Source organism: Amblyraja radiata, chromosome 17, assembly GCF_010909765.2.
Source record: "Amblyraja radiata isolate CabotCenter1 chromosome 17, sAmbRad1.1.pri, whole genome shotgun sequence".
NCBI classification, from domain to species: Eukaryota; Metazoa; Chordata; class Chondrichthyes; order Rajiformes; family Rajidae; genus Amblyraja; species Amblyraja radiata.
In genome coordinates, this window is record NC_045972.1 from 47,058,723 (window position 1) to 47,085,021 (window position 26,299).

General features: G+C 45.3%; 1 protein-coding gene across 1 annotated transcript in view; it reads left to right on the plus strand.

Moving 5' to 3' along the window:
* Positions 1 to 26,299, plus strand: part of LOC116982924 (multidrug resistance-associated protein 9-like) — a 119,608-nt gene that overhangs the window by 80,576 nt on the left and 12,733 nt on the right. The window contains exons 14-19 of the mRNA XM_033036480.1: positions 969 to 1,175; positions 13,457 to 13,683; positions 19,455 to 19,592; positions 22,136 to 22,322; positions 24,523 to 24,612; positions 24,703 to 24,892. Of these exons, the coding sequence (XP_032892371.1) occupies positions 969 to 1,175; positions 13,457 to 13,683; positions 19,455 to 19,592; positions 22,136 to 22,322; positions 24,523 to 24,612; positions 24,703 to 24,892 (1,039 nt within the window). The remainder of the gene's footprint in view (positions 1 to 968; positions 1,176 to 13,456; positions 13,684 to 19,454; positions 19,593 to 22,135; positions 22,323 to 24,522; positions 24,613 to 24,702; positions 24,893 to 26,299) is intronic.

The following is a 26,299-nucleotide window of genomic DNA, read 5'->3' on the forward strand; positions in this document are numbered from 1 at the left end:
TCATTGCTATACAAGTCTTAGATTAACTAGAGGGGTTTATGTACACAGAAATATGCCCTTTAATTGGAATATCTATATTGCAAAAAACAAAGATGTTTTATATTCTTTGACAACAGGAAAATCTCCCAGATGTTAATACTAGGAGTTTGGGCGGCTGCTGCCTCACAGTGCCACAGACCCAGGTTCGATCCTGACCTCGGGTGCTGTCCATGTGGAGTTTGCACGTGCTCCCCTTGGTCGCATGGCTTTCCTCCCGGAGCTGCGGTTTCCTCCCACGTCCCAAAGCCGTGCACCTTTGCAGGTTAATCGGGCCTCTGTAAATTGCCCCCTAGTGGGTAGGGAGTGGATGAGAAAGTGATCAGTATCCCCCCCCCCCCCCCGTTCCTGCCTTCTCCCCATATCCCCTGACTCCGCTATTTTTAAGAGCCCTATCTAGCTCTCTCTTGAAAGTATCCAGAGAACCGGCCTCCACCGCCCTCTGAGGCAGAGAATTCCACAGACTCACCACTCTCTGTGAGAAAAAGTGTTTCCTCGTCTCCGTTCTAAATGGCTTACCCCTTATTCTTAAACTGTGGCCCCTGGTTTTGGACTCCCCCAACATCGGGAACATGTTTCCTGCCTCTAGTGTGTTCAAGCCCTTAACAATCTTATATGTTTCAATGAGATACCCTCTCATCCTTCTAAACTCCAGAGTGTACAAGCCCAGCTGCTCCACTCTCTCAGCATATGACAGTCCCGCCATCCCGGGAATTAACCTTGTAAACCTACGCTGGGCTCCCTCAATAGCAAGAATGTCCTTCCTCAAATTAGGGGACCAAAACTGTACACAATACTCCAGGTGTGGTCTCACTAGGGATCTGTACAACTGCAGAAGGACCTCTTTGCTCCCAGAGTTGCGCGCCCTAACGCCTGTTGCCTGTTTTGCCTCTCGTTAACTAAGTGTTTGGCATTGATATGCGTGTATCTGTGTAAAGGCTGACTGTGCTGCATCGAGCAACAATACCACAGCATGGGACTGCAGCAGCATCACCAAAAACCCCCAGCTCCAGTTCTACCAGCTTGTGTACGGAATGTCTATTGTCGCCATCATTGCTCTGAGTGCCATTAAAGGATTTTTCTTCACCAATTTTACCATGAAGTCATCCTGTACGCTGCACGACAAAGTGTTTTACAAGGTAAGATGTATAGATTTCAGTTTTTTCCCATTGTTACAGCATATTAGGTTGATCAAAAAAACCTGGAGAAACTCAGCGGGTGAGGCAGCATCTATGGAGTGAAGGAATAGGTAACGTTTCAGGTCGAGATGAGAAGAACTTTTTTCACACAGAGAGTGGTGAATCTCTGGAACTCTCTGCCACAGAGGGTAGTCGAGGCCAGTTCATTCGCTATATTTAAGAGGGAGTTAGATGTGGCCCTTGTGGCTAAGGGGATCAGAGGGTATGGAGAGAAGGCAGGTACGGTATACTGAGTTGGATGATCAGCCATGATCATATTGAATGGCGGTGCAGGCTCGAAGGGCCGAATGGCCTACTCCTGCACCTAATTTCTATGTTTCTATGTTTCTATGAGACCCTTCTTCAGACTGATGAAGGGATAGGTAACGTTTCGGGTTGAGACCCGGAAGGGTCTCGACCCGAAACGTTACCTATTCCTTCGCTCCATAGATGCTGGAGAAACTCAGCGGATGAGGCAGCATCTATGGAGCGAAGGAATAGGTAACGTTTCGGGTCGAGACCCTTCTTCAGACTGATGAAGGGATAGGTGACGTTTCGTGTCGAGGCCCGGAAGGGTCTCGACCCGAAACGTTACCTATTCCTTCGCTCCATAGATGCTGGAGAAACTCAGCGTGTGAGGCAGCATCTATGGAGCGAAGGAATAGGTGACGTTTCAGGTTGAGACCCTTCTTCAGACTTCAGTATATAAGGACACTTTGAGCTTTGGTTTAATCATATGTTAAATCAGATAACTGGTCACACTAATTTTGTGTTATTCCATTTTCGCAAGCACTCCCTATATTCTGATCAATTGAGGGCATTTTTTTTTAAAAGGCACACTGCACTGGAGTAACTCAGCGGGACAGGCAACATCTCTAGATGGAAGGACTAGGTGAGGTTTCCAGTCAAGATACTTCTTCCGACTGAGAGTCAGGGGAAAGGGAAACAAGAGGTATAGACGGTGATATAGAGAGATAGGGAACAAATGAATGTAAGATATGCAAAAAATTACAATGTTCAAGGAAAGGTAGAGCCCACAATGGTCCATTGTTGGCTGTGGGCTAGGTGATAACGAGTTATACAGACAGTGAAACTCAATAGGATGACAGTGAAACTAGTAGGATGACTAGGGTGGGGGAGGGATAGAGAGAGGGGGGATACAAGAGGTCACTTCAAGTTAGAGAAATCAATGTTCATACCGCTGGGGTGTAAGCTGCCCAAGCGAAATATGAGGTGCTGCTCCTCCAATTTGTGTGCGGCATCACTCTGACAGTGGTGGAGGCCCAGGACAGAAAGGTCAGTGTGGGAATGGGAAAGGGAGTTAAAGTGTTTCTCGACCTTATTGTTTTCAGAGGGACCTGGTGTAGCATTCATTGTAAATTAACATCCAGGCGCAGTGGGCTATTTTACTTCGGAGTCACGTGAGTGACTACGTGAAGAACCCCGCCAGGACGCATGCGTGTCATATCGCTTTCACGCTTGCGAAACGACAGGCGGGGTAGAGCGTTCCCCCGCAGCGGTAAGTTGAAACCGCGACCTGCAGGTAAGTGATTTACTCTGCGGTAGTTTTTGTCCCCGCGCTGTTTTTACACGGGGGGGGGGGGGGAAGCTGGACAAAATAGTGTCCACAAGTGCTGCGAGTAAAGCTGGCTGGGGAGGACCGCGAAGTTGCGGGAGCCAGCAGCAGCTGAAGGCACAAGCCCCGTAAGGGATCAGCTGTGCCGACTTTTGGTCCCGCGCCGGCCAGAACACCACGGCCGGGCGGGAGACTATTCAGATGGGGCCGTCGACTTTTGACAAGTCGAAAACGGCAGGAGGCGGGGTGGAACGACGTTCCCCCGTAGCGACAATTTAAACCCAGGACCTGCAGGTAAGAGCTGCGGTCTTTTTGTGTTTTCCCATGCTGATTACAGGTGGAGAAACCAACGGGCTGCGACAAAGCTGGTGGGCTAGCAGCGGCCAGCGGCACTTGAATCACCTATAATGGGATCAGCTGTGCCCGATGTCGCCTCCGCACCGGCCAGATCCACTCCGCGGCCGGGCGGTAAGGCAAGACAAAAAACCATCAAAGTCGTGGACTCAGAGGAGTCCGACTTTGAGCAGCCGCGGGCGGCCAGCGACCGTGAGCGCTGGAGCCGGATGGAGCGGTGTGTGGAGCATTTGCTCCAACGTGACAGGCTCCGGGAGATGGAGTCGGGTCACAGTGGGCTCTATGGCAAACCCACAGCAGTACCTCTTGAAGGGCTGCACAGTGCTTCTACCTCATCAGAGGGGAGCACTGCGGGTCAGTTCTGGGCTGATCTGGAAGAGGGGTCCGCAGAAGGAAAGTCAAGTGTGCAGGGGGTGCAGGAACAAGAACACCTACTGGACATGGTGTCCAACTTCATACAGCCAGACCAGACTGGCCAAAACCTGGAGCAAAAGCTAGCTACCAATATAGACTATATGTCTCTCAACCAGCTACAAGAACAGGCTATACTGGACACCACATCAAGACACCGATACTACTATTTGGAGGCAACCTATCGAAGCAAGTCAAGGAGCTCGATGAGGAAGCAAAAACCCTGGGACTAATAAAAGGGACTCCATCAAATACCCACTACAGCCATAGACAGCACCCCTACGCACCCACCAGTAGAGCAAGACCGACTGGTGAAAGCTCGAAGGCCCGGTACACAAAACATGATGTTTTTTTTAGGCCATGGCCCAGGCCGGCCTTCCTGGAAAATACGCGGACCTCCAACGTCAACCAAACCACAAATCCAGACACCAGCGCATCAATATCAGCGAAGAACTTACAAAAAGAAGTAAACCTGCCACTGGTAACTATTGAGGTAGGTGGGTCTGGTTCCCTACAAAATACAGGGAGCATGGAGGTTGGGGGGGAGAATACACTCCTTTCTGAATGCATGGAGCATGTTAACAACCGATACTTACATTTTAAGCAGTATCCAGGGATATACAATAGAATTTATACACAAGTACAGCCCTCCAGTTCAACATATACCGAACCGAATGTTCGTACTTTCTGGTATAGGAAAATCAGAGGCGCAAGCTGAACTGGAGCGGCTTTACGCAAAAGGTGTAATTGAAAAAACCCAACACGAACCACTAGAATTCGGGTCCAATATATTTACCAAAAACAAAAAGATGGTGGTTGTCGCATCATCATAGATCTGACCAAATTGAATACATTTGTACAATATATTCATTTCAAAATGGAAACCTTTGTTACTGCTAAACAATTAATTTCCAAAGGTTACTTCATGGTCAGCATCGATTTAAAAGATGCTTACTATTCAGTGCCTATACGAGGTGACCACAGATGTTACTTAAAATTCAACTGGATGGGACAGCTCTGGCAGTATACAGCACTACCAAATGGATTATCATCAGCCCCAGGCTGTTCACAAAAATTTTGTAACCAGCCCTAGCGTTTCTACGGAAACAAAAACACATGGTCATGGCATATCTAGATGACATACTTATTGTGGGCAACTTTGGAATTGGCCAAACAAACTGTAACAGCCACAAAACAGTTATTTGAAACTGGGGTTTATTATCCATCCAGTTAAATCTAAATTAACACCTTCCACTACTATGGACTATTTGGGGTTCACAATTGACTCAGTTCACATGTCGGTGACTTTGCCAAAGGGAAAGGCTATAGACTTAATAGAGGCTTGCAATAACCTCATTGACATCAGTAACCGTCCATCAGATTGGTAGCAAAAGTAATTGGCAAAATGGTGGCTGCTTTTCCAGCCACACAATTTGGACCTTTTACATTACCAAATTTACAGAGAGCAAAAATACAAGCACTCAAAATCAATGCTGGTTCATTTTGACAGACCTATGCAGCTACCAATCAAAGCTATAATGGAACCAAAATGGTGGATAGATAACATTTGGCTTTGTTTCAATCCAATCATTGTCAGTAACCCTTATATGGTGCTACAAACTGATGCCAGTGCACTGGTTGGGGTGCCACCAATTCCATCTCCAGCTGTGGAGGTAGATGGACTGCACAGGAGGCATCATATTACTCACACTGGGCATAAACTACCAGGAAATGTTGGGTGCATTCTATGGCCTAAAGTCATATTGTGCTGGGTCATATCACCAGCATGTTTAGACTACAGATTGACAATACCACCATGGTAGCATATATCAACCACATGGGTGGAAACAAATCGACATCATGTGACAATCTGGCTAATACAATTTGGCAGTGGTGTATCCAGAGAGATATTTGGATATCAGCTACTTACCTACCAGGTAAACTAAATTTAGTGGCAGACACCAGGTCACGCAAATTTATGAAAACACGAATGGATGTTGATAAAAGTATTTGCTGATATTACAGCACGATATGGAACACCAGATATCGATCTATCGCATCCAGGTTTAATCACCAGTTATCAAATTATGTTTCATGGGAACCAGACCCTGGGGCAGCGGCGGACAGATGCATTTTCGCTGCATTGGGGGGAAATTGTTTATTTATGCATTCCCTCCTTTCTGCTCATCAGTCGGGTATTAAGGAAAATACAGCAGGACTCTGCGTCTGGTATTTTGGTAGTACCCGATTGGCCTACTCAACTATGGTTCCCAGTGATAATGAACATTGGTATTAGAACCATGTATCACCATCCCGAATAGACCAGACTTGTTGGTTCATCCCGTAACAAGGATAGCCACCCATGCCATAACTATTTGAATTTATTAATTTGTAGAGTTTAAAAATACCTCTACTACAGCTGGACTGACGGAACCGAACAGTGAAACATGATCTCGGCGGCCCAAAGACAGTCCACCAAAAAACAGTATCTGGTCTATATCAGGAAGTGGGAGATGTATTGTAACAAAAACAGCACCACCTACAGAGATATGAACTCCCGTCTGTTCTGGAATACCTGGCAGGCCTCCATTATGATGAGGGGCTCAGTTATAGTGCCATCAACTTGCGCCAGAAGTGCCTTATCGACTTATCTATGGCAAGGGACAGAGCGTCACTCTGTTGGGACTCACCCACTGGTTACAAAACTTATGAGGGGAATTTTTAATACCAATCCCCCAAGAACCAGGTACTCCCAAATATGGGATGTGAGTATTGTCCTGAAGATGCTCAGGAATTGGTCTCCAGCAACAGCTCTGACCCTACATAGACTGACATTAAAAACAGTCATGCTAATGGCATTGGTCACGGCACAAAGGGTACAGTCATTACATAAATTAAGACTGGACAACATGACTTTCTTCATCTAAAAACGTTACGTTTCATATTTATGAATTAGTGAAACAGAACAGACAGGGATCAGCGGGCCTCAATATCGAATTTAGGTCTTACCTAACAGATGATCGTCTCTGTATAGTAAAACATTTGTCGTTATATATGGAGAAAACGAAAATCATCAGAGGCAATGAGAAGGCACTTTCAGTCAGCCATAAGCAACCACACAAAAAATTGTCGGTCCAGACAATCTCAAGATGGCTGAAACAGGTTCTAACACAGGCTGGGGGTGGATACTAATATTTTAAATCTCATTCCACCAGGGCTGCAGCTACATCGGCAGCTATGCAGTTGGATGTACCAATGGACCAAACCCTCAAGGCAGCAAGATGGTCAGGGGAAAAAACATTCCAACTATTTTATCATAAACCAGTCATTAAACCTGGAACATTTGCAGAAACAATTTAAGTTCTGTAATTAATTACCCCATAAATAGGGGTTATAATTTGTGTTAATAAATTCATGGATTTCAATGTCGGACTCATGTCTAAAATATGTTGACACAATTCCTCCTAGAGTCATCAAGGCAGATGTGATGCATGGACTCGTTTCCACGGCATGAAATCACAGAGCTTTAAAATCTTCACATAGTCACTCACGTGACTCCAAAGTAAAATAGTAAGAATAAACGAGAACTTACCAGTTTGAAGTTTGATCGTTATTTTATGTGGAGTAATGTTGAGGGATTACGTGCCCTCCACTCCCACCCTTGATCATATACTCAACTGGTATCTCTTCTCTAATCTTACTATGTTTAGTCATTACAGTTATCTGTGATTTCACAACGCTGCTTTGAAGAATGTCACGCATGCGTCCTGGCGGGGTTCTTCACGTAATCCCTCAACGTTACTCCTCATAACATAACGAGTCAAACTTCAAACTGGTAAGTTTCGTTTAATCTTACTATTAGGAAGTCAAACAACATGTTGTCATTCATTGCAAGATCGTTTGAAACAAGTTGTAGAGGCATCTTGTTACTGTCACTTCGAGTCCTGTCAGACAACATCTGGAATATTGTGTAAGGTGAAGTTGCAATACGCTTGTAAAAGAGGGAATGAAGCAAACCATAATCAGATTGTTCCTTACCTAGACACAAAAGCTGGAGTAACTCAGCGGGCGAGGCAGTATCTATGGAGAGAAGGAATTGCCGATGTTTCGGGTACGAGACCCGAAACATCGCCAATCCTTCTCTCCATAGATGCTGCCTCGCCCGCTGAGTTACTCCAGCATTTTGTGTCTACCGTTGATTTCCCAGATTTCTCTTTCTGAAACATTGATGCCTAACCTGGCAGGATTGTCATATGAAAGACGAAGCCTGTACACGGTGGGGTTTAAAATACTCAGAGCTGATCTCTTTGACATGTAGGATAATCTTAAGAGAATTTACAAAGATGTGGAGTAGATATTCTCCAGGATGTGGTAAATAGAATCAGGCATCTGAGCACAAAGTAAAGAAAGGGTTTGGGGATGAAGATTGGGGGAAATGACTTCACCTTGTGAGTGGAGAATGGAATTCTCTATGTAATAGAGCTGTGGTAATCTGCTGGGGGAGAGGGAGAGAGGGAGAGGGAGAGAGAGGGGGATGAGAGGGATTGAGAGAGGGAGAGGAGGAGAGGGGGGGAGAAGGGGAGAAAGAGGAGGAGAGAGGGAGGGAGGAAGAGGGAGAGAGGTAGAAGGGGTGGGGGAGAGAGGAAGAAGGGGGGGGGAGAGAGGGGGAGAGAGAGGGAGGGGGAGAGGGGGAGGGACAGAGGGAGAGAAGGGAAGACTGTTATATCATAATTGAATAAAAGGATATGGGATTAGTTCTGGTAAATGGTACTGAGACTAAATATCAACATTGGTTGCCGTCAGTGATGCAGTGGGCTCCAGGATTTAAAAAAAACATTCTTGTTTCTACTAATATTATGTCGTTTTCTTGCAATAGAGTCATAGTTATACACTGTGGAAGCAGGCCCTTCGGCCCAACATGTCCAGGCTGACCAAGATGCCCCATCTAAGCGAGTCCCAAGTTTTGCGTTTTGTCCCATGCTGTGTGTGTGTGTGTGTGTGTGTGTGTGTGTGTGTGTGTGTCGCTTTCATGCTGAACCTTGCGCTTCAACTCCATTCAAAGTTCAGCGGCATCCTTGCTACTAACTTGCCTAGAGTTTCCAGTCAATTAAATGTATCAGATCAATAGTTTAGCGGGAGTCACCCACCGGGCATGTTATCTCCGTAGCTGGAACATTTATCAAGATGCAGAGTGACAGCAGGGTGGTGATCCCTCGGCTCGGCCCAATGTGCTGGAGTTAAACCCGATCGATGACAATAGCAGGCAGCGCCTGGCTGTAACAAGCTGCCCGCACCACACAAGCGGGCTCATATTTCACTCGTGTGATTGATGGTCTGTGTGCAAGAGGCCGCTCAGGAACCCTCTGGTGTCAGGTTTGATTAGTGGCCCCAATAACCAGAGAGTGGCTGGGTTTTAGTCGCGGGTGGTCACATTCTGGAAGCTCAGCATTTTCCGTGCAGTTTGTTGCCAAGACTGAACTGCGGAGATGAGCAAAAAAATCTCTGGAATTCTCTGCCACAGAAGGTAGTTGAGGCCAGTTCATTGGCTATATTTAAAGGGAGTTAGATGTGGCCCTTGTGGCTAAAGGGATCAGGGGGTATGGAGAGAAGGCAGGTACAGGATACTGAGTTGGATGATCAGCCATGATCATATTGAATGGCGGTGCAGGCTCGAAGGGCCGAATGGCCTACTTCTGCACCTATTTTTCTATGTTTCTATGAACCCAGTTTCACGTACTACATCATTCCCCAACGTGCACGCTTTTTACTCCAAGCAGCGATTAGATTCACGGGCATTTAATAATAATAATAATAAATGCTTTATTGATCCCCTCGGGGAAATCCAGATGTCCAGAAGTCCCCAACCAACAAACCCACACATTCAAAACGAACGTAGACAGAAAATACATAAAATACAATAAGAGGTGTTTACACTGGGCGGCGGACTGGCTTGTGATGCGAATAGGGCTGTTGAGCCAAAACCAAAAAGGCCTAAGGCAGGCAACGCCATTATAGTGGGAGACTCCATTGTGAGAGGTACGGACAGGGGTTTCTGCGGCAACAGACGGGATGCGAGTATTGGTAGAGCTGCGAAACACTAAGGGGCGGAAAACGCTGGTGGGTGTTGTGTACAGGCCACCTAACAGTAGTAGTGAAGTTGGAGATAGTATCAAACAGGAAATTAGAAATGCGTGCGACAAAGGCAAAACCGTTATAATGGGTGACTTCAATCTACATATAGATTGGGTGAATCAAATTGGCAGGGGTGCTGAGGAAGAGGATTTCTTGGAATGTATGCGGGATAGTTATCTATATCAACATGTAGAGGAACCAACGAGAGAGCAGGCTATTTTAGACTGGGTATTGAGTAATGAGGAAGGGTTAGTTAGCAGTCTTGTTGTACGTGCCCCCTTGGGCAAGAGTGACCATAATATGGTTGAGTTCTTCATTAGGATGGAGAGTGGCATTGTTAATTCAGAAACAATGGTTCTGAACTTAAAGAAAGGTAACTTTGAGGGTATGAGACGTGAATTGGCCAAGATTGACTGGCAATTAATTCTAAAAGGGTTGACGGTGGATATGTAATGGAAGACATTTAAAGACTGCATGGATGAACTACAAAAATTGTTTATCCCAGTTTGGCAAAAGAATAAATCAGGGAAGGTAGTACATCCGTGGATAAGAAGGGAAATCAGGGATAGTATCAAAGCGAAGGATGATGCGTACAAATTAGCCAGAAAAAGCAGCCTACCGGAGGACTGGGAGAAATTCAGAGACCAGCAGAGGAGGACAAAGGGCTTAATTAGGAAAGGAAAAATAGATTATGAAAGAAAACTGGCAGGGAACATAAAAACTGACTGCAAAAGTTTTTATAGATATGTGAAAAGAAAGAGATTAGTTAAAACAAATGTAGGTCCCTTGCAGTCAGAAACAGGTGAGTTGATCATGGGGAACAAGGATATGGTGGACCAATTGAATAACTACTTTGGTTCCGTCTTCACTAAGGAAGACATAAATAATCTGCCGGAAATAGCAGGGGACCGCGGGTCAAAGGAGTTGGAGGAATTGAGTGAAATCCAGGTTGGCCGGGAAGTGGTGTTGGGTAAATTGAATGGACTAAAGGCCGATAAATCTCCAGGGCCAGATAGGCTGCATCCCAGAGTACTTAAGGAAGTAGCTCCAGAAATAGTGGATACATTAGTAATAATCTTTCAAAACTCTTTACATTCTGGAGTAGTTCCTGAGGATTGGCTGGTAGCAAACGTAACCCCACTTTTTAAGAAGGGAGGGAGAGAGAAAACGGGGAATTACAGACCAGTTAGTCTAACATCGGTAGTGGGGAAACTGCTAGAGTCAGTTATTAAAGATGGGATAGCAGCACATTTGGAAAGTGGTGAAATCATTGGACAAAGTCAGCATGGATTTACAAAAGGTAAATCATGTCTGACGAATCTTATAGAATTTTTCGAGGATGTAACTAGTAGCGTGGATAGGGGAGAACCAGTGGATGTGGTGTATCTGGACTTCCAGAAGGCTTTCGACAAGGTCCCACATAAGAGATTAGTATACAAACTTAAAGCACATAGCATTGGGGGTTCAGTATTGATGTGGATAGAGAACTGGCTGGCAAACAGGAAGCAAAGAGTAGGAGTAAACGGGTCCTTTTCACAATGGCAGGCAGTGACTAGTGGGGTACCGCAAGGCTCAGTGCTGGGACCCCAGCTATTTACAATATATATTAATGATCTGGATGAGGGAATTGAAGGCAATATCTCCAAGTTTGCGGATGACACTAAGCAAGGTGACTTAGATAGGCTGGGTGAGTGGGCAAATGTTTGGCAGATGCAGTATAATGTGGATAAATGTGAGGTTATCCATTTTGGTGGCAAAAACAGGAAAGCAGACTATTATCTAAATGGTGGCCGACTAGGAAAAGGGGAGATGCAGCGAGACCTGGGTGTCATGGTACACCAGTCATTGAAAGTAGGCATGCAGGTGCAGCAGGCAGTGAAGAAAGCGAATGGTATGTTAGCTTTCATAGCAAAAGGATTTGAGTATAGGAGCAGGGAGGTTCTACTGCAGTTGTACAGGGTCTTGGTGAGACCACACCTGGAATATTGCGTACAGTTTTGGTCTCCAAATCTGAGGAAGGACATTATTGCCATAGAGGGAGTGCAGAGAAGGTTCACCAGACTGATTCCTGGGATGTCAGGACTGTCTTATGAAGAAAGACTGGATAGACTTGGTTTATACTCTCTAGAATTTAGGAGATTGAGAGGGGATCTTATAGAAACTTCCGATGTTGGGGAAGTCCAGGACAAGGGGTCACAGCTTAAGGATAAGGGGGAAATCCATTAAAACCGAGATGAGAAGAACTTTTTTCACACAGAGAGTGGTGAATCTCTGGAACTCTCTGCCACAGAGGGTAGTCGAGGCCAGTTCATTGGCTATATTTAAGAGGGAGTTAGATGTGGCCCTTGTGGCTAAGGGGATCAGAGGGTATGGAGAGAAGGCAGGTACGGGATACTGAGTTGGATGATCAGCCATGATCATATTGAGTGGCGGTGCAGGCTCGAAGGGCCGAATGGCCTACTCCTGCACCTAATTTCTATGTTTCTATGTTTCTATGACACTACCTGAGAGCAATAAATACTTAAAAAGACCAATAATTAATAATTAAAAATTAAAAAAATGCAAAAATGCATCCCCCTACAGCCTAGCGGTCAGTATTATACAATCTAATGGGTGCAGGGGTGAAGGATCTCCTGAACCGTTCCATTCTACAGCGCAGGGATAGGAGCCGGTTGTTAGAAACATAGAAACATAGAAAATAGGTGCAGGAGTAGGCCTTTCGGCCCTTCGAGCCTGCACCGCCATTCAATATGATCATGGCTGATCATCCAACTCAGTATCCTGTACCTGCCTTCTCTCCATACCCCCTGATCCCTTTAGCCACAAGGGCCACATCTAACTCCCTCTTAAATATAGCCAATGAACTGGCCTCATCTACCTTCTGTGGCAGAGAATTCCAGAGATTCACCACTCCGAGTGCTCTTTTGACTCCAGAATTAAATGGAGGGGATGCCCGAGGTTTTTCAGGATGACCTGCACCTTGCGCCTCATACACCTCTCCAGCACATCCATCCCAGAGTCCACTCTCCCCTCCAGCACTGAGCTAGCCCGTTTTACCAGCTCGTTTTATCTTCTTTAGAAATGACTGACGTATTTGCAGTCTCCGTGGCAAACAGTTTTCCCTCGCAGACTGGGTGCATTTGGCTGACTCTTCACCTTCTGACCCACAAAAACATGGGATCTGCAAAAATATCTCTGCATTTATCTGGATTTGCATTCCGCCCATCACCTCTGTGCTAGCCCACCTGCTGCCTCTCATCTCTCAATCCCTCAATTCCCCATTTTTTGTACAAATCCCTCCTTATCTCAAAATATCCGTTGGCTTCACTACCATCGAATCTCTCCAATGCTGGCCTTTCAAGGGCCCCCCGCTTCATTTCCTCAACCTTCAGCGCTTTGCCTTGCGTTGTTTAAGAATAAGGAGTAAGCCATTTAGAACGGAGACGAGGAAACACTTTTTCTCACAGAGAGTGGTGAGTCTGTGGAATTCTCTGCCTCAGAGGGCGGTGGAGGCAGGTTCTCTGGATGCTTTCAAGAGAGAGATAGATAGGGCTCTTAAAGATAGCGGAGTCAGGGGATATGGGGAGAAGGCAGGAACGGGGTACTGATTGGGGATGATCAGCCATGATCACATTGAATGGCGGTGCTGGCTCGAAGGGCCGAATGGCCTACTCCTGCACCTATTGTCTATTGTCTATTGACTGGGAGATGCAAACGGTGTCAATAAACTGACAATGGCATTTTCTTTTTGTTTCTCTTTGATCAAAAGATCTTACATTGTCCGATGGCGTTCTTTGACACGACTCCATCTGGGAGGATTATCAACCGCTTCTCCAAGGATACGGATGAGATGGATGTGAGGCTGCCTTTTAACGCTGAGAATTTCCTGCAACAAATTATGGTGCTCACCTTCATACTCGTCACTATAGCATCAGTGTTTCCCTACTTGCTCATCGCTGTGGCTATACTGGGTGGCATTTTTGCGCTTTTTATCAGGTACAGTTTTCTGAAATTAATTACAAAATCATGAGTGATAGAGAGTCATCGAGTGATACAGCGTCGAAACAGGCCCTTCGGCCCAACGTGCCCACACCGACCAACATGGCCCAGCTGCACTGGTCCCACCTGCCCGCGTTTGGTCCATATCCCTCCAAACCTGACCTATCCATGTACCTGTCCAACTGTTTCTTAAACGTTCCGACACTCCCTGCCACAACTACCTCCTCTGGCAGCTCGTTCCATACACCCACCACCTATTGTGGGAAAAGGTTACCCCTCAGATTCCCATTAAATCTTTCTATTAGATCTAAGATAGGAATAGATCACATAGACGCACAGAGTCTCTTGCCCAGAGTTGGGGAATCGAGGACCAGAGGACATAAGTTTAAGGTGAAGGGGGAAAGATTTAATAGGAACCTGATTCACACCAAGGGTGGCGGATGCATGGAGGTAGTTGTAGCAGGAACTATCGCAACGTTTAAGAAACAGTTAGACAGGTACATGGATGGGACGGGTTTGGAGGGATATGGACCAAGCGCAGGCAGGTGGGACTAGTGTTGGCCGGTGTGGGCGAGCCTGTTTCCACGCTGTATCACTCTATGACATTAATTGTTGTGATATGTCTATCACCACAATGCCTGCAGTTACTGCCCACACATTTGGCCCTGAACTAAAAATGCAATCAAGAGTCAATCACTTTGGTCGATCCTGAGTTACAAATATGCCCGAATGATTGAGGATGGAAGATCTCCTTTTCTCAAGCACTATTAGTGAAACGGACTTTCTATATCGATAGACACAAAAAACTGGAGTAACTCAGCGGGACAGGCAGCATCTCGGGAGAGAAGGAATGGGCTGCACTTCGGGTCGAGACCCTTCTTCAGACTGAAGGAGGGTCTCGACCTGAAACGTCACCCATTCCTGGAATCCAGAGATGCTGCCTGTCCCGCTGAGTTACACCAGCTTTTTGTGTCTTGTCCTTAGATATGTGGAAGGGTAAGGTGTGAAGCGGGAGATCAAAGAGGACAAAGTTCAAAGTGAAATGTAGAATAGATCACTGTTAGGTGAGGGGAAGTTGACAACGAGGTGTACAAAGTAAAATTTTATCAGGATGACAGCGAGACTGGTCGGAGAACTAGGGTGGGTGAGGGACAGAGAGAGAGAGAGAGAGGGAAAGCAAATGTTCCTTGAAGTTAGATAAGTCAATGTTCACACCACTGGGCTGTAAGATGAATTATATTGGTAATTCAGCTGTCACCTGGTTATGATTTTTTAATATATCCCATTGCAAGCTGGTTTATTAAAAAAAACGCAAAGTGCTAGTTTCCGAGCTTTGTGCCTTTGAAATGTTCTCAGACTTTGATCGTACTCCTAACCATACATGGTTAAAATAAGCTAGCTGACAAGGATGTTTAAGAAGGAACTGCAGATGCTGGAAAAATCGAAGGTAGACAAAAATGCCGGAGAAACTCAGTGGGTGAGGCAGCATCTATGGAGCGAAGGAATAGGTGACGTTTCGGGTCGAGACCCTTCTTCAGACTGATGAAGGAATAGGTGACGTTTCGGGTCGAGACCCGGAAGGGTCTCGACCCAAACGTCACCTATTCCTTCACTCCATAGATGATGCTGCCTCACCCGCTGAGTTTCTCCAGCATTTTTGTCTACCTTTTGATTTTTCCAGCATCTGCAGTTCTTCCTTAAACACCTCCAGAATCAGGGACAGTTTTTTCCCCAGCTATTATTAGGCAACTGAACCATCCTACCACCAACTGGAGAGTTGTCCTGACCACTTAACTAAATAGGTAAACTTAAACTAAGCTCAAACTAAGCAAGAATTTCATTGTCCTATCTGCGACACATCACAATAAAACACTCTCGACTCTCTTGAACCTACCATCTATCACATTAGAGACCCACAGACTACCTTTAATGGGAACTTACTGCCGTTTATCTTCCACTAAACATTCTGGGTCTCGACCCGAAACGTCACCTATTCCTTCGCTCCATAGATGCTGCCTCACCCGCTGCGTTTCTCCAACATTTTTGTCCACCTGTCTAGGAACATTTTTATTCATCTGGAGCAAAACACCAAGTGCTGGAGCAACTCAGCGGGTCAGGCAGCATCTCTGGAGAACATTTGCTGGGAACATTCCTTGGCGATCGCATCGCCCAACACCTCCGCTCGGTTCGCAATAACCAACTTGATGCACCAGTGGCCCAGCCCTTCAACTCCCCCTCCCATTCCGAATCCGACCTTTCTGTCCTGGGCCTCCTCCATGCCCAGAGTGAGTCCCACCGCAAATTGGAGGAGCAGCACCTCATATTTCACTTGGGCAGTTTACACCCCAGCGGTATGAGCATTGACTTCTCCAATTTCAGGTAGTCCTTGCTTTCTCCCTCCTTCCCCTCCCCTTCCCAGCTCTCCCACAGCCCACTGTCTCCGCCTCTTCCTTTCTTCTTCCCGCCCCCCCACCCCACCACCTCCACGTCAGACTGAAGAAGGGTCTCGACCCAAAAACGTCGCCTATTCCTTCGCTCCATAGATGCTGCCTCACCCGCTGAGTTTCTCCAGCATCTATGGAGCGAAGGAATAGGTAACGTTTCGGGTCGAGACCCTGAAGGGTCTCGACCCAAAACGTCACCTATCCCTTCATCAGTCTGAAGAAGGGTCTCGACCTGAAACGTCACCTATTCCTTCGCTCCATAGATGCTGCCTCACCCGCTGAGTTTCTCCAGCATTTTTGTCTACCTTCGACTTTTCCAGCGTCTGCAGTTCCTTCTTAGACATTGTTTGGGAACATTTCGGGTCTGTCCGAAGAAGGGTCCCGACCCGATACGGTGTCTATCCAAGTTCTCCTCCTGAGTGACTCCAGCTCTTTGTATCCTTTATCTTCACAGGTTTAGCCATTTGGGTCTCATCGGCGCGCCACAGCGATTGTATTTTGTCAGGGAAAGTTGCCAGCTGTATTTAGTGATATTCAGTCCATTGCGATGATGATTTCAGCCAGGGTTTTATATCACATCTGAGCCAGCGTTCATACACCAGGCTTCATTGCCGACCCTGAGCACATACTGACACTCCACTGCACAACTGATGGTGCTCATCATTGACCTCATCGCTTCCTTTCCGATGAATTATTAAACCCAGGCTCATCTGCCTCTTCAGGCGAACATGATCCGAGGCAAGACACAATTCAAAAAGCATCACGACTCACTCCATTCTGATTATGGTCCCATCGGGTCCAATCTAGACTACAAACCCAGCTGCTGAAAAATACAGCATATATCTGATAGACGTTTTATGAAATGATGCCAGGCATAGATGCGGTACACAGTCAGAACTGTCTTCAGTTCTGTGCGGCACGGTGGTGCAGCGGTAGAGTTGCTGCCTCACGGCGCCAGAGACCCGGGTTTGATCCTGACCAAAGTTTGTACGTTCTCCCCGTGATCACGTGGGTTTTCTCCAAGTGCTCCGGTTCCCTCCCACACTCCAAAGACATGCAGGTTTGTCGGTCAATAGACAATAGGTGCAGGAGTAGGCCATTCGGCCCTTCGAGCCAGAACCGCCATTCAATATAATCATGGCTGATCATCCCCAATCAGTACCCCGTTCCTGCCTTCTCCCCATATCCCCTGACTCCGCTATCTTTAAGAGCCCTATCTAGCTCTCTCTTGAAAGCATCCAGAGAACCGGTCCTCCACCGCCCCCTGAGGCAGAGAATTCCACAGACTCACCACTCTCTGTGAGAAAAAGTGTTTCCTCGTCTCCGTTCTAAATAGCTTACTCCTTATTCTTAAACTGTGGCCCCTGGTTCTGGACTCCCCAACATCGCGCACATGTTTCCTGCCTCAACCATGTCCAAGCCCTTAACAATCTTATATGTTTCAATGAAATATCCTCTCATCCTTCTAAACTCCAGAGTGTACAAGCCCAGCTGCTCCATTCTCTCAGCATATGTCAATTGGCTTCTGTAAGAATGCAAAGTTGTCCCTAGAGTGTGGGCTGGTGCTCGTGTGCAGGGTTTTCTTCTTCTTGCGTATGGCGTGCGCTGCCTAAAGTTATAGGACACCTTGTTCTGTTTGATCTTATTTGATTGTGCACGCCGGGTTGATTGCATTCGTCGAAATAGCAATTCTTGCTATTGAGGGAGTGCAGCGTAGGTTTACAAGGTTAATTCCTGGGATGGCAGGACTGTCATATGCTGAGAGAATGGAGCAGCTGGGCTTGTACACTCCTCTCTGGAGAACAGGAAAGTGACGTTCACAGAGTGCTGGAGTAACTCAGCGGGTCATGCAGCATCTGTGGAGAACATGGATAGGTGACGTTTCACAGAGTGTGAGTAACTCAGCGGGTCAGGCAGCATCTGTGGAGAACTGGATAGGTGACATTTCACAGAGTGCTGGAGTACTCAGCGGGTCAGGCCAGCATCTGTGGAGAACATGGATAGGTGACGTTTTGGGTTGGGGCCCTTCGTCAGACTGATTGTAAGGGGGGGGAGAAATAACTAAAAGGGAGGTGGGGGCAGGACAAAGTCTGGCAAGTGATAGGTGGATAAGGTGAGGGGGGTGTATGATTGACAAATATCCCGGTTACAAACCACTTGAACTCCCCCTCCCATTCCCACACTGATCCATCTGCTGTGGGCCTCCTCCACTGCCAGAGTGAGGCCACATGCAAACTGGAGGAACAGCACCTCATATTCCGCTTGGCTACCCTACGCCCCAGCGGTGTGATGATTGACTTCTCCAATTGTAGGTAAACAACACTTCCCACTTTCTCTCCTCCCTTCTCTGTGTCCCACCTGGATGTCCCACACTCACCTCTTCCCCCCCCTCCCACATGTATGCCTTCCTCTGACATCACACCTCATGCCCCCTCAATCCCCAGCACCCCAACTCACATTATTGTCCAACTACCTGCCCATCAAACCCTGAATCATCACCTATCTATGTTCTCTTGAGATGCTGTCTGACTGTTGAGTTACTCCAGCACTTTGTGTATTTTTTTTGGTAAACCAGCACCTGCAGTTCCTAGTGGTCTTTCAGTACGGGCAACACAATGAGGTCAGGAGCATGCGTAAACCTTAATAGAATATCGGTAAATATGCTTTCAATGTAAGGCTTGGTGATTCATTCACTGAAGGACCACCAAGTATCTAAGACACACAGGTATTGAGACCTCAGAACACAACTTGCATTTGTAGAGCGAGTTGAGTCTGTCCAAAGCAAGCGTTGTCTGCGAAGGGCGCTCAGCATCGCCAAGGACTACTCTCACCCCAACTACAGACTGTTTTACCCTCCTACCATCCGGGAGGCGCTACAGGTCTCTCCGTTGCCGGACCAGCAGGTCCAGGAAACAGTTTCATCCCTGTGGCTGTCACACTACTCAACAATGTACCTCGGTGATTGCCTATCACCGCCCCCCCCCCCCCCCCGGAAAAACACTATGACTGTATGCATGTAAATAGATTTATTTATTGAAATCATATTCTATGTCGCTCTTCCAGGGAGATGCTAACTGCATTTCGTTGTCTCTGTACTGTACACTGACAATGACAATTAAGTTGAACCTGAATCTGAATCTGAGTTGTATAGACACAACCAGGCTCATCTTCCCTTTCAGTGTAGACGGGGCATGTTGAGCAGCATGTTGGGCCAAATGCCTGCTTCCTTGTTGCATGCCTCAATGTCTCCAAGAGAAAGTAATTCAAAGATTGGTGGAAAATCCACACACAAAATAAACTCTGAGTACTCTTATTACTTTGTAGAAGGTTTCAAGGCAGTATCAGAGAGCTGAAGAGAATAGAGAATGTCAGCAAATCGCCCTGGTTCTCGCACATCACCTCAAGTATTCATGGCCTGAACACAATACAAGCCTACAATAAAACCAATGATTTCATTAAACGGTAAGTAGAGCTTTCTTATATATATATATTTTTTTTTTTTCTTTTAAACATTTTTTTATTAAAAGCATATGTACCAATGATAATAAACAACACACTGGTTACAGAGTTCGTACATAGCTTCCATTTTTAAAGTTTTTTTTTAAAGGAAAGAAATAGAGACAAATAAAAGAGACTATAAACTGATAAAAAGGAGAAAGAAAAAAAAAAAGAAAAAATACAAGAAGGAAAAGAGATTACAAATATAAAGATTGTGGAGATAGATCCAGGAGATGTTGAGTACCGTTGTGCATCCAACCCTAAACTCAAGTTGTGACTTTAATTTTGTGTTAAACCAGTTTACTATTTTTTTAAATTCAATAATTGGAGACCATATTTTAGAAAATAGTTCTGGTTGTCAGTTAATACAAAGCTTATTTTTTCCAAATGCAAGGTCTTGGTCATTCCCGTAATCCACATTTTAATTGTGGGGCTGCTGGTTTTTTCCAAATTTAAGTATTCATTTTTTCGCAGTTATTAAACTGTAATCAAGAAAGTGTCTCTGGCTTACCGTAAGGTTTGTGGTGTGTTCTATCCTATCTAATCCTAATATTATAATTTTGGATCTGGGTTCCAGTGATTATCGATAACTTTAGAGATAATTTTTAAAATGTCCATTCAAAAATTTTGCATTTTTATACAAGTTACAAATTATACAAGTTTTATATTTTTTATATCTTTCTTAGTTTTGGGGGGATTCCACCATGAGGGAGGGGGGGGGGGACAAGGGGGATCTGGTGCAGGATACGTTACAACTCTGTTGGCGCCCTTTATATAGTGACTCTTTGCATACCCTGGCCGTGCAAAGCAAAGAATTTCACTGTGACTTGTCACATGTGACAACAAAGTATCCATTAATTAATTAATTAATTAATTGATTAATTAATTCATTCATTCATTCATTCATTCCTTCATTCATTCATTCATTCAGAGGTTGGTTCGATTAACTTAGAGATACATCATTTCAACAGGCCCTTCAGCCCACTGTGTCTACACCAACCATCGACTACCCGTTCGAACTAATCCTATGTTATCCAACTTTTGCACCCACCCCCTACAAACCAGGGGTAGATTGTGGAGGGTCAATTGACCTGCAAACCCACACGTCTGTGACATGTGGGAGGAATCCGTTGTACCCGGAGGAAACTTACACGGTCACAGGGAGAACTTGCAAACTCCACGCAGACAGCACCCAAGGTCAGGATCAAACCCGGATCTCTGACGCTGTGAGGCAGCAACTCCACCGCTGCGCCACTGTACCACACTGAACTGGAAGTATGAGCCAGGATTATGGACTCAAGATAGACGCAAAATGCTGGAGTAACTCAGCGGGACAGGCAGCATACAATACAGTACAATAATACAATACCATTTATTTGTCATTTGAATCTCACATGAGGTTCAAACGAAATTTGGTTTCTGCAGCCATACAAGAAAAGAACCAAGACACACACCAACACAATTTACACAAACATCCATCACAGTGAATCTCCTCCTCACTGTGATGGAAGGCAAAGTCTTGTCTCCCCCCTGCTCTCCATTCCTCTCCCGATGTCAAGTCAAAGCCCCCGGCGGGCGCTAGCAAGTCCGCGGCCATTTAAAGCCACGCCGGGCGATGTAAGGCCCTGCTCCGGGTCTCTGGAGAGAAGGAATGGGTGGCGTTTTGTGTCTATCTTTGGTGTGAACCAGAATCTGCAGTTCCCTCCTACATATTATGGAGGGGGGGGGGGGGGGGGGGTGCTCCTCAAACTGCAGGGCATCTTCAGCTCACCCCCAGTGGTCAACCTGAGGAGCACCTTCAGCAACAGACTGGTTCCACCAAGATGCAGCACAGAACGCCACAGGAGATCCTTCTTCCCCGGGGCTATCACACTGTACAACTCCCCCCCCTTGTGTCCTGGGGTGGACTGAGACTGACCACCCCCCCCCCCCCCCCCGTCCTTTCCACTCGTCACATTAATTTAATGTATCTTGTGTTTATGACTTTATGGTGGAAAGAGGGAAGAATATTAGACTTATTGCCTTCCATTACAGTGAGGTATGTGGGGAATCCACTGTGGTGGAAGTCTACTTTTACGTAGTTGTGTAAATCGGATTTCACTGGACCTTAATTGGTACACCTGACCTTTGAACCTTTGACTGTTTGCAGACCAATTTCCCTCCTGGGATAAATAAAGTCCTATCATAGTCTGTGGAATTCTCTGCCTCAGAGGGCGGTGGAGGCCAGTTCTCTGGATACTTTCAAGAGAGAGCTAGATAGAGCTCTTAAAGATTTAGCGGAGTCCGGGGATATGGGGAGAAGGCAGGAACGGGGGTACTGATTTTGGATGATCAGCCATGGTCACATTGAATGGCGGTGCTAGCTTGTAGGGCCGAATGGCCTACTCCTGCATCTATTGTCTATTGTTTATTGTCTCTTATTATGCACTCAAGATCTGGATTGGCAGACAAACTAATGTTTCAATTCAAAATTGCTTATAAAAATGCTGTGTTTCATCTTTTTACAGATTTAATGAGTTAAGTGACAGGAATTCCGGCCACCTCTATCTGTTCCATTGTTCCATGCGCTGGCTCGCTCTGAGAATCGACTCTCTCACGGTCCTTATGACTCTCACTGTGGCACTCTTTGTCATCTTGAGTAAAGACTCAGTCTCTGCTTCAGACAAGGGGCTTGCTTTATCATACACCGTTCAGGTGAGAAAACTAATTCAACTTTACTCATCTTGTTTATCTCCCATTATCTCCCCACTGCCATTGAATCCTTTATGAATTGAATTGAATCCTTTATTTGTCATTCAGACCTTTCGGTCATAACTCAAGCCAAGAGAATTCTCGGCGAAAAAAGTCATCCCACCCTCTTTTTTTATGCATCAGTGATAAGGCATTGGATGCGACAAAAGCAGATTGATAATGACAATTCCTCTGCAACCGTATGACAAGATTGTAAAAGAGAATTATCTGTGCAATGCTGCAGACAATTCACATTTAATAGTGTTTTAGAAGCGTAATTTAGAGACTCCTAAAGAGAAAGAAGTCCAATCCAGTGTTTTCAATTGAAGGGGGCAATATGTTACACTCTTTTATGCCCCTGTCCCACTTAGGAAACCTGAACGGAAACCTTTGGCGACTTTGCGCCCCACCCAAGGTTTCCGTGCGGTTCCCGGAGGTTGCAGGTGGTTGCCGGAGGTTGCAGGTAGTGGAAGCAGGTAGGGAGACTGACAAAAACCTCTGGGAACTGCACGGAAACCTTGAGTGGGGCACAAAGTCTCCAGAGGTTTCCGTTCAGGTTTCCTAAGTGGGACAGAGGCATTACAGTGAAGGTGCATGAAGATTTACTGGTAAATTTGTCTTCATATCAGTAATACAGTATCTCGTTGCTCATATTTGATTAATAGAGTCAAATACACATTTATCATTTTGTATATTTTTTAATTTATTGACTGGATATCAATCTAAAATAATTGATTTGTTTCCAACGCTGAGGATAAGTAGCGCCATATTCCATACGGGCAGCCAGGATTGCAGGAGTGTGCGTAGGAGATAAGGTCATATCATTGACGTTTTAGTTTCTGATCTCTCGTCTTGTTGAGTGCAGCACTGCTTGGAAAGAGTTAGTGAAGTTAAACCTCTTTATCAATATCAATCAATCAATATCAGTTTTATTAGTCACTTGCACATAACGAGCAAGTGAAATGAATTTGCCAGCAGCGGTACAATGAAAAATAACACTAAAATAGAGATACACAAAAATGCTGGAGAAACTCAGCGGGTGCAGCAGCATCTATGGAGCGAAGGAAATAGGCAACGTTTCGGGACGAAACGTTGCCTATTTCCTTCGCTCCATAGATGCTGCTGCACCCGCTGAGTTTCTCCAGCATTTTTGTGTACCTTCGATTTTTCAGCTTCTGCAGTTCCTTCTTAAACACTAAAATATTAGGATATTAAGCCTGGCTGCCTTTGTGAAATGTAGGGTCAAAAGGTCATTAGGAATAGGAGTAGAATTCGGCCATTCGGCCCATCAAGTCTACTCCACCATTCAATCATGGCTGATCTATCTCTCCCTCCAAAGACAAAGTGAGTGACGTTCTGAGATGTTAATTTTCTCTCGATTCTCTGATTTCCATGCGACAACTTTCAGAACTTTCACTCTTATTAATATTGATAATTTCACAAATACATAACACTGCATTTGGAATGTGCAGGAAGGAACTGCAGATGCGGGTTTAAACCGAAGATAGACACAAAGTGGTTGAGAATCCAGAAATTGGAGGTGCATAGGCACTTGGGAGTGCAGGTGCAGGATTCCCAAAAGGTTAATCTGCAAGTCAAATCAATAGTAAAGAAAGCAAACTCAATGTTAATTTTGCAAAGGGATCTCTTGTGTGGGACCCTGTTGAAAGTCCAGATACATCACATCCACTGGCTCTCCCTCATCCATTCCAGAAGATTAGTCAAGCATGATGGACCCTTCATAAATCCATGCTGACTTTGACTGTTGATTGAATGACAGAGTGGACTTGATGGGCTGAATGGCCTCATTCTACCCTATCACTTATGACCCTGAAATGCTGGTGTAACTCAGTGAGACAGGCAGCATCTCTGGGGAGATGTTTCTCTGGATGCTTTCAAGAGAGAGCTAGATAGGGCTCTTAAAAATAGTGGAGTCAGGGGATATGGGGAAAAGGCAGGAACGGGGTACTGATTGTGGATGATCAGCCATGATCACATTGAATGGCGGTGCTGGCTCGAAGAGCCAGATGGCCTACTCCTGCACCTATTGTCTATTGTCTATTGACCCGAAACGTCACCCATTCCTTCTCTCCAGAGATGCTGCCTGTCCCGCTGAGTTACTCCAGCATTTTGTGTCTATCACTGGTATGTTCTGTGCTTACAGCTGACAGGGTTGTTCCAAATGTGCATCCGAATGGCAATTGAAACAGAGTCCAGGTTCTTATCTGTGGAACGAATCGTGGAATATATACAGGTGAGCAAAGAATGGCAGCGACAAATTCTGAATCATGGTTCGTGCAAGCACTTTTACATTCAGTTTTATTCATGATGATATCTCTGTCAGACTAGTGCATCAGAAACTCCACTCCACACCATAAAGTCGGACGTACCCAAGAACTGGCCAAATTGTGGTGCAATTAAGTTTGAGAATTATCAGATGAAATACAGACCAGATACTCCGATAATCCTGAAGGGACTGAATTTAAGTATAAATCCCCAGGAACATATTGGAATTGTTGGAAGAACAGGATCTGGTAAGATATTTTTTTTTAAATATTGAAAAACTCTTAAGTTGAATGAATGAATGAATAAGTTTATTGGCCAAGTATGCTCACATACAAGGAATTTGCCTTGGTGCTCCGCCCGCATGTAACAGCACGACATATAGTAAACAATTAAGAATAAAACATGAAACATTAAAACATTAAGAGTAAAACATTATAGTTTAAACAGGTGAATAAAATAAAATTCCAAAGCAAAAGGAAGCCACAGGCTTTTGTGTTTTTAGTATGGATTATAGTCTGGATTTCTGAACAATAGACATTAAATAGGGAAAGACATACAAAGAAAATCGCGGACTAATTGGTCTCACTTGTGAAGGCCGGGGCAGCAGTGGTAGAGTTGCTGCCTTACAGCGCCAGAGACCCAGTTCGATCCTGACTACGGGTGCTGTCTGTACGGAGTTTGCACGTTCTCCCCGTGACTTGCATCGGTTTTCTCCGGGTGATCCGGTTTCCTCCCACATTCTCACAGCATTCAGGTTTATTGGCCCTCTGTAAATTGTCCCTAGTGAGTAGGACAGAACAAGTGTGCACACTTGGTGGGCCGAAGGGCCTGTTTCCACGCGGCATCTCAAAACTAAACTCAATTAAAGCCCTCGGAAGAGTCCAATTTTAGATTACGGTTAGATTAAAAATATAGCTGCCCTTTGTCACCAGAGTTGAGCATGTGGAAAACGATGTGGCATTAAAGGCCTTGTTTATGCACAGCTGTTAATGAAAAAAAATTTGTGGCCGGCAGTAGTCTATGGTCATTCATTCCCAATGTTCTTTCTGATATTGTTTAGATAACTCATTTATTTCCTGAAATAAGATGCATCGCTCCTTCCTTTCTTACCAATCCAGGAGCAATTCTGATCTCCTGTGAGTGTTAAATCTAACCTTAATGTAAACCCAGACTCTTCTGGGTCTTTATAAGTGAGATTAATTAGTCATCAATTGTAGACTTTGATTTATTCGATTTAGACTCATTGATTTATCACAAGGATAGTATGGGCCAACACAACTTTGGATTTTAATCGGATTACGGGTTGGGTGAGGTGGGTGGGGAGGGATGAGAGGCAGGTATATCATCACTTTTTCCTCTCTTTTTCTTTTTGTCCATTTTTTTTCTTCTATTCCTCTCTTCTTTCTTTCATTTACCCACTCTTTGGCCACACCACTTTGGTAGTCTAGGGGTACTATCTTTGCACATCGCACTTATTCTCTCTCTCGCTTTTTCTCCTTTTCCTCCAATTCAAAGCTAAAAGTTAAAAGTGAAGCTGTGCATTAACTGTATATGCCGTTGGTTATATTTTTGTACATTTCCTTCTAATAAATTAAAAAAAAAAATAAAATAAAATGTAGACTTTGGACCTTAGAGATGCAGTATGGAAACAGGCC